This window comes from Oreochromis aureus, linkage group 19 (assembly GCF_013358895.1).
Source record: "Oreochromis aureus strain Israel breed Guangdong linkage group 19, ZZ_aureus, whole genome shotgun sequence".
Classification (NCBI taxonomy): Eukaryota; Metazoa; Chordata; class Actinopteri; order Cichliformes; family Cichlidae; genus Oreochromis; species Oreochromis aureus.
Genome location: NC_052960.1, coordinates 22,146,181 through 22,154,810, shown reverse-complemented (window position 1 = coordinate 22,154,810; position 8,630 = coordinate 22,146,181). Strand labels below are relative to the sequence as shown.

General features: G+C 42.1%; 2 protein-coding genes across 2 annotated transcripts; both read right to left on the bottom strand.

Moving 5' to 3' along the window:
• Positions 1–742: 742 nt before the first annotated feature.
• On the bottom strand, positions 743–3,376 carry LOC116322373 (cytochrome P450 1B1-like). The gene has a single exon (XM_039603769.1). It carries the CDS (start codon positions 3,164–3,166, stop codon positions 1,589–1,591), a length of 1,578 nt encoding a protein of 525 aa, XP_039459703.1. The 5' UTR covers positions 3,167–3,376; the 3' UTR covers positions 743–1,588.
• A 950-nt stretch (positions 3,377–4,326) lies between these two features.
• On the bottom strand, positions 4,327–7,231 carry LOC116322357 (cytochrome P450 1B1-like). The gene has a single exon (XM_039603802.1). It carries the CDS (start codon positions 7,016–7,018, stop codon positions 5,438–5,440), a length of 1,581 nt encoding a protein of 526 aa, XP_039459736.1. The 5' UTR covers positions 7,019–7,231; the 3' UTR covers positions 4,327–5,437.
• Between the last annotated feature and the right edge of the window lie 1,399 nt (positions 7,232–8,630).

Below are 8,630 nucleotides of genomic sequence, written 5' to 3'. Positions count from 1 at the left end.
TAAGCCAGTCAGTCTGGAGGGAGGGAGGGAGGGAGGGGATGCTGAATGTGTTGGAACTGATACAAAACTTGCGTAATTGCTGCTTTAAATCCCACGACAGTACAAGTGACATACAGGTGCTGATATAAACACAGGTGGGTCTGATCCTATAGAACGGCAGTAAACAGTGCTCGCTGTTTATTTGATGAAAATAGGAAAAAACTGAAAATCAGCAAAAATAGATACTTTATTGGACACATATATGTGACACAACTCGGTTGGGAGCATTTTATCGTTGCAGATGGCTTGAAATGAGCAAATAAGCCTGTGTAGTTAGAACACTATATATGCAGTGTAAGTACAGACTTCTTAGAAGGGATTGGGCTTGCTTCCTCTAAGCCAGAAGTGTCTTTTTTACCTATGATGTCAGCCTAGTAAATGAACAGCATCTCAGTCTATTTGCTTAAAAAAAGAAGAAGAAGAAAGAAAAACTAGTCGCACACTAGTCAAAAGTACAGCGCGATCCAGGTTAAATATTGATGAGGGCAGCTTGTGGCTGCTTACTGTTGCCTGTACAAATTTACTGAGTCACTGCCTGCATGTTAAGTTTATACAACAAGGCACGCAGGGCCTGTAACCCATATTAATCTTTCACCACAACACTGAGCCTAGACATCAGCTTCTATTATTATCTCTTTGACCTCTCTGGCCCCTGTGATTCCCAGCACTGCTTGCCGATACACCCCAAAGAATCAGATAGAAGTCAGTAGGAAATGTTTATTGTACATTAAAGGCACTGCAGAACACAGACTGGATCATGTTGATTATGAAAGCATTATGTAGCAATTCAGAAGGGTCTGGCTTATTATTCAGACAGTAGTGTGGTATGCACACATGTGGTGTATTGTGTGTACAGAAGAAAACAGTATGAGGAACAATGAAATCAATGGCTTTTACACATTACATGAGTAATTATCAGAATACATCAGCATTATATGTGATTTAAGAGCGCACAAATGCACATGGCTTGCATTCTGGATTTGCAATAACTTCGATCATTCAGTACATACAAAGATAAATAGTTCTCTGGGTGAATAACTGTTCAAATGAGACCACACAACGGGCATGTCAGCGAAAAAAAAAACAGTCTAGAGGGAAATTTATTTTTCACCACCAGTTTATATTGCAATTCAGCGTGACTCCCACTAAATACCCTCATATAAATACCAATACGTACTTAAGATTTATTATGATATGTGGTTTTTGAGGAGCCCACATCAAAGTTGTCATTATATCTTGTTCCATATTTAGGCCTTCTTGCCTAAGTCGCAGTTTTTCAGAACTGAAGGGCAAAACTGCATTTGAGTTTGCATTTTGCTCCCAATGCCAATTTCAGACTTCTCTTTAAAAAAGCACATCAATGTGCAAAAGAAAAATGTTTTTGCATTTGTGTGAACCGATAGCTTTTGCTTTAGTCACAAAAGCTTATTCTTTGTCATCTTAAAAGGGTGCACAATCTATTTGATGCAGACATAACTCCTCTTTAAGGATGCATACTTTACATAGCATTGCTTCTTTTTATTTTCAGAACCCATTCTCAGACATCTTTTCACTGGCTTTTCAGTGATTCTCCCCTGAGTTTGGCAGTGATCTTGTAATTTAAAGGCTTCAGTGTTAAGCCATAGGTAGAGTTTAAAGAGAAGTCCTCATTTGGGCATTTTTCAAAGCTGCACTGGTGCAGAAGAATCGCAAAGAACACAAATATCTCAACTTTGGCTATCTGGTCCCCAATGCATCTTCTCTTCCCTGCTGAGAAGATCATCACATTGTTTGTGAGGTCTTTGTTTAGGGAGCCGTTTTCATCAATGAAGCGCGAGGGGTCAAAGATATGTGGGTCTTTCCACATCAGGGGGTCGTGGTTGACGGACCACTGATTAATGAATACCACTGTGTCCTTGGGGATGGTGAGACCGCTGACAGTGACGTCTGAGGTTGTGGAGTGGGGGATGGTGACAGGAACAAAGCTGGTGTACCGCATGGTCTCATATATGAAGGCGTCCAGGTAAGCCAGGTGTTGTCTGTCCTCGACAGATGGCAGCCGGTTTTGCCCCACCACCTTGTCAATGAGCTCATGGAGTCTGGTTTGAATTTCAGGGTGTTTGGCCAACAGAAGGACAATCCAGTGAAGAGCAGTGGAGACGGTATCCAGACCTGCACCGATCAAGTCTGCCACAGTCGCCTCTGTGTAGCCTACAGTGAGCTCCTCGCCTTTCTCTACCTCATTAAGGACACCAATGATGGCATCGCTTATGTCCCTGGTCACCTCTGGATCAAAGGTCTCTTTATGCTTCTCCACTTTGTTCTTGATGAATTCAAAGAAGTCCTGATTCAGGCTTTTGAAATTTCTGAAGACAGTGCGGACTGGATTAGGGAAAGACTGAAGCCAGGGCATCACGTCAACCAAGCTGCCAGCCCCTACTGTCTGTCCAAACTGATCCACCTTGTGCAACAAGGCTCTAAACTCCATATCATCATGTCCGTAACGCTTCCCAAAGCACAAGGCACAAATCACATTAGCAGCAGCAACTGTCAGCTCTTGAGCTGGGTTGAAATATTGGCCCTGAGCACTGAGTTTGAGGAAACTCTCCACTAGCTCTGTGGCTTCAGCCACAATCTGCTGCTCAAAGGCTTTTTTGGTCTGACTGTTGGCAGACGAGAAAGCTCTGATTGTAGATTGAGCAATTTTCCTGTGCATCTTCCACTGTTTGCTGTAATTTGTAAAAGTCATGCTTTTCCCCCCAGAAACGAATTGAAAAGATACAAAGTTGGGTCTACCTGCAAACTCTGTGCTGTGCTGTATCAGGGCCTGACGAATAACCTGGCCTCCATTCAGGACCACAACGTCACTGCAGCCCAGTCGTATCTGATACACTTCACCATACTTTTTCGCTAGTCTCGTGAAGGTGATGTGAGGCATCTGGCCCAGCTGCAAGGCATTGCCCACCACAGGCCATGCGAACGGTCCCGGCAGTCTTCTCTTGAGCTTGAGGTTCCTGACCCAGAGACAGGCTTCCAGACAGAAGAGGAAAAGAAGTGATACGACCAAAGCAGGCTGTACCTGCCCGCTCCATTCTCTGATGATGCTGCTGCTGCTCTTCACACCAAACTCTGCATCTGTTTGAGCCATTGCTGTTCTATCATCCACTGCATCTAATAAAGATTTCACTCAAAATTGAAAACAACTTCCTCTTTTTCTGGTCTTTAATATATTGAAATATTTGAGTGGTAAAAAAAAGAGGGTTGCCTCTCAAGTGATTGAGAATAGCTCGATCAGGTTGAGTAGTTAGCAGTGTAGCAGCGCGTCTTCAGACGACCACTTAAGAGGAATGCAGATTCAAGCCTTAACACTTCGCTTATATGTATCTCTACGGTGGGAGGGTTCAGCGACTCAGGTTTTTTATTATCTCTCTCCTCCCATTTTGACCTTAGTCCTATTCCCACTCAGGACTCCTTCCAGCAGCGTCCCTTGTAGGATGATGTTGGAAAAGGAGAGCAGCCACTTAATTGACAATGTTGCCAAAAAGTACAGATTTACTGTTTTTGGTGCCAAAATGTACAAGAGAATGGCACATAATTAAAAAATAAACAACTTTCACATACCATGTGTCGCCAAAAATAAATGACCACAAAATATCAAATATGAATTTATCGTTGTGGGAGTTTATTCAAGGAGGTATATATTGTAATATATGTAAAAGACAAGGAGTTGGAGATTTTCATTTTCCTTTGTTCTTTTCACTTTCCTACAACTTTCTGAGACCATTTTAAACATGACTTGGTTTTGGTTATTTACAGCAAAGCTGTTAATTACAACCATACAGGGAAAAGGCCTCTGGGACATCATCATGAAAGCTAGAGGTTTCAAACTCCAAACACTGAACCAGCACAATTTATTATGCTCTATAAAATATATAGACAGTGTTATTGTTGGCATAATAGACCTTTATACAAAGATCTCTGAGATAATGTCACTCTAAGGCCTGTGGTTGCATCAAAATAGTCTGAAACAGAAAGCAAACAGCTGTAAATCTGCTTATGTGGGTGCTTGTGTAACAAGGAGATTCCAAAAAAAGCATCAGCTTGGGTTTTATTGATATCCAACCACAATTCAAATATTCCATAGTGCTCTATTTATGGAAAAACAACAACAAAGGGATCCTTGTGTCGCTGCTGATATCATTATGCATATATATATATATAATGATATATGATGAGATAATGAGATATACACCTACATTAGCGTGCAGTGTTAAAGCCTGACTTTCAAGACTAAATAAAAAATGCACATTGAGCTTTGAAAATTCACTTTTATTCATTTCAGATACAGCTTATTTTTGCATTATATAAAGCCTCTGCAGGTCTTGAATGAAACATTATCACAAAAACAACGCCTTAACAGCCTACTTGTGTTTATTTCATTTTTCTCTTTGCCCCGATGCAGACAGAGAAACACATCCCTTGGGCATCGCAACATCGATTCCTGAATACAGTGGCTTTAAGAGAGTGCAGTGACATCCGTGTAGCTTTGTAAAAGTTACTGTAAACAAACATGTCTATGCAAATTTGCTGCACATGTGTTTCATTGTACTGGGGAGACATGCATTTGGCATGGGTAGTGCTGGAGTGCTTGTACAGTAAAAGTTAAATCTGGGTCCATGAAGTTTGTGAAGTTCATTCTCCACTGCAGCATCACTTCTTCGTCCTTTGAAAAAGGGACGTACGCTTCTTGATGAAAGACTCCAGCTCGGCTGCCCAGCTTCATAAACATGTCATTTTTGTCTCCTTTGATCAACACACTCTGTTTATTTTGTTCTTTCTGTGAGTACAGTAGATAGTGAAACAGCTTAAATTGGAATTCCTGAAAAAACAAAATTATATATATATAAACATTTTTATGTGACTTTATGTGGCAATGGTTAAATACATATATTTTACATATTACAAGTTACAACAATAAGTCAGCTAGTGACTTGATGACATTCACAAGCATTTCATACACAGTTATAATAGTTTAAACTGACTTTGAAAGGTTTTAGCTAATTTTTCCACTCATATGCTTGATAGGCATAAGACAAACACACGGCCCAGAAATATGTACAAAAATGATCAAGTATAGTGTGAACAAACATCTATTACCTTTACACTGTATCACAGGAGTCCACAAGCATGCTTTTTGACCTTTTGCAGCTAACGATACATCTTTAAAATCATGTCCTCAGCCCTGCACTGACAATAATTCAAATACAGAACATGTTAAGATATGAATTAAATATCACTGTTAAATATGATAATCATACAACCATACGATTTAGTGCAGGTATATGGATAGCCTACTCTCATCTAAATGTCACAGGTGGGAAAGTATTTGCTGGAGTCTCAGTATTTGGGGGAAAGCTGTTCATGCTGGGGAAACTAAGCCAAGCAGCTTTCCTCTCAGCTTGGTGCTGACACGGAATGGAAGGGGCTTCAGTGCGAGCCCATAAGAGCAGTCGAGAGTGACGGGCTCAGAGGGGTTGCTCTCAAAACTGCACTGGTGTAGCAGGACTGCTGTAAATATAAATACCTCTACCTTGGCGATCTGGTTACCGATGCAGCGTCTTTTCCCTGTTGAAAAAATCATCACGCTGTTGGCTTTGTCTTTGTCGAGGGCCCCGCTTTCGTCGAGGAAGCGCGAGGGGTCGAACACGTGAGGGTCCTTCCACTTCAGAGGGTCGTGGTTGACGGACCACTGATTGATGAACACCACCGTGTCTTTGGGGATGTGGAGCCCTTCGATGGTGACGTCTGAGGTTGTGGAGTGTGGGATGGTGAGGGGGACGAAGCTGATGAAGCGCATGGTCTCATAGATGAAGGCGTCCAGGTACGCCAGGCTGCTTCTGTCTTCAATCGATGGGAGTCTGTCTCGGCTGACTACTTTGTCTATGAGCTCCTGCAGTTTGGCTTGTATGTCTGGGTATTTGACCAGGAGGAGGAGAATCCACTGCATGAAAGTTGAAATTGTATCTTGACCTGCTCCAATCAGATCTGTGACTGTTGCCTCAACAAACTCTTTGGTCAGCCTGCTGTCTTCTCCGTGCTCAATCACACTGATGATGGCATCGCTCATGTCCCTCGTCACCTGAGGATTGAAGGACTCTCTGTGTTGCATCACTTTGTCTTTCACAAAACCAAAAAACTCCTCGTTGATGTTCTTGAAGTTTTCATAGACACTACGGACTGGGTTAGGGAAGGACTGAAGCCAGGGCATGACATCTACCAAGCTACCAGCACCTACTGTCTCCCCAAACTTGTCCATTCTTTTTAGCAAGGTCCTGAACTCTAGGTCATCGTGTCCATACCTCCTCCCAAAGCAGAGAGCACACATGATGTTAGCAGAAGCTACTGTAAATTCATGAACAAGATCAGAATACCGTCTATCAGTGCTCTGACGCAATAATGCCTGCACCAGCTCCATGGCCTCGGCTGTAACGTGCTGCTCAAAGGCTTTTTTGGTGTGGCTGTTTGCAGAGGAAAATGCTCTGAGGCTGGACTGTGCAACTTTCCTGTGTGCTTTCCACTGTTTGCTGTAATTAGTAAATGTCAAACTCCTGCCTCCCGAGATCATCTGGAAAGAGAGAAAGTTCGGTCTGCCTGCAAACTCGGTGCTGTGCTGTATCAGAGCCTGGCGGATCGCTCTCTCTCCATTCAAAACCACAACATCACTGCAGCCCAGCCGGATCTGGTACACGTTGCCATATTTTTTGGCCAGCCTGGCGAAGGTGATGTGAGGCATCTGGCCCAGCTGCATTGCGTTGCCGACCACGGGCCAGGCGAAAGGTCCCGGCAGTCTTCTCTTCAGCCTGAGGTTCCTGACCCAGAGGCAGGCTTCCACACAGAAGAGGAAAACAAAGGTGGCAACTAGAGCAGGATGGACCTGTCCGCTCCATTCTCTGATGATGCTGCTGCTGCTCTTCACACCAAACTCAGTGTCCAGTGCCATTGTGACAAGCCACCTGCACACTTGCTTCTCAAAAATGATTTAAAAAATAGTTTCAAAGTTAGTAGACCTGCTGACTATGTAGGGAAAATATAAATCACTTATATATCCATAGCATCTAAAAAAATAATATTTTAGATGTTACTGAAATGACAGTGAGGTCATTTTGATAATGAATAAAGTTTTTTTCTCCCTCAGACAGTCTTTTCATCAAGATAAGGCTTAAGTGCCTGATTTTTTGCTTCACTCCAGTGTCTTATATGTTTTGCAGTTGGTGGGCAGGGCTCGGGATAACTTTCATACTCCTCCCATTGTGGTAGCCCCGCAGACCCCGCTATATTATCTCTCCGCTTGCCGGTCGCTGTTGGAGGCGCGCACTTGAGAGAGCCGAGGGACACCGTGAGCGAGCAGCGTGAACGACTGCCGACGGAGGAGAGGAAAAAAAGACGTAGCAACTGGTGACCGATTAACTAGGACAGTTTGTTTAACTGTCCTAGTTAGTGGGAGGACTTGCATAGCGTGCACATTTTAAAGTGCGTCTTTTGTGTGTGTGTTTTTTGTTTGTTTTTATTACATGATTTATTTTTTAAGGCTCAGAAAACTCAGCGGGGAAATTTTGGCTTGAAAAAGGTGTTTGCATTCGGTTTATCCAGCTCTAGAGGAAAAATATATTCGGGGGAAAATGATTGTCATACTTTCACGTGTATCTATTTTTATGCAGAATTTGGCGAGAAACAAGCGCAGCGTTTTGGGAAAGTTGCAGCTGCTGAATTAAACCTGATGTAATCTCTGTGCACTAACTCGTCTTTAATGTAAGGCTCAGCCTAACTGTAAAAGCCAATGTTGTGACTTTAATTGTTGATTCTTTTTCCGGGAAGTCCTGTGAGTTTTTTGTATAACAAATTAGAAAAGTTGTGCACCTCTCTGAAACGCATCTTTCACAGCCTTTTTTTAATGTCTTTGTACAGCTTTATTGCAAAAATGTGTGTCTGTTTTTTACAGTGACTCCTAATATTATAAGTACTTGCATTTTTTAAACAGACCCATCAAATATCTCATTAGCACTGTGTTAATTAGAAAGAAAGAAATATCACACAGAATATTAGATAAAACATATTACAAGGTTTCTTACTACTTCCATTATTCGTCTTAGCATCACAAAGAGGTAGAATAGGTTTACACAACAATCTAGCACAATAATTCAGCGTGGACAAAGCCATGAATTATTCATACTTGGGTTTCCTGCAACAGCTTGTTTTCTCCAACACATAAACTGCGCTTCTGCATGAGACACCGGGTTACATCATAGCACAGGAAACTTCAGGTGCCCCCCTTTCAGCAGTGATTGCAAAAGCAAAATGCGAGGCCACTTCATTGTTCCAGTCTACTTTTATTCTCTTCTCTCCCTCCTAACTAGGAAATGACAAGCTCCGCGCTTTCCCGTGGTTTTCTCTTTAGATCGAGTTGTATTAATAGACAATCATATTCCCGTTAATTTTTTTTTTATTATACCATCATTAGAAAGTGATGTTATTTCCCAAAGCAAAACATTTTCCTTTAGCTGTGTGGAAGACAAAAAAAATGTGTTTCTTGTTTTCCCACCAGCTGTTAAGTT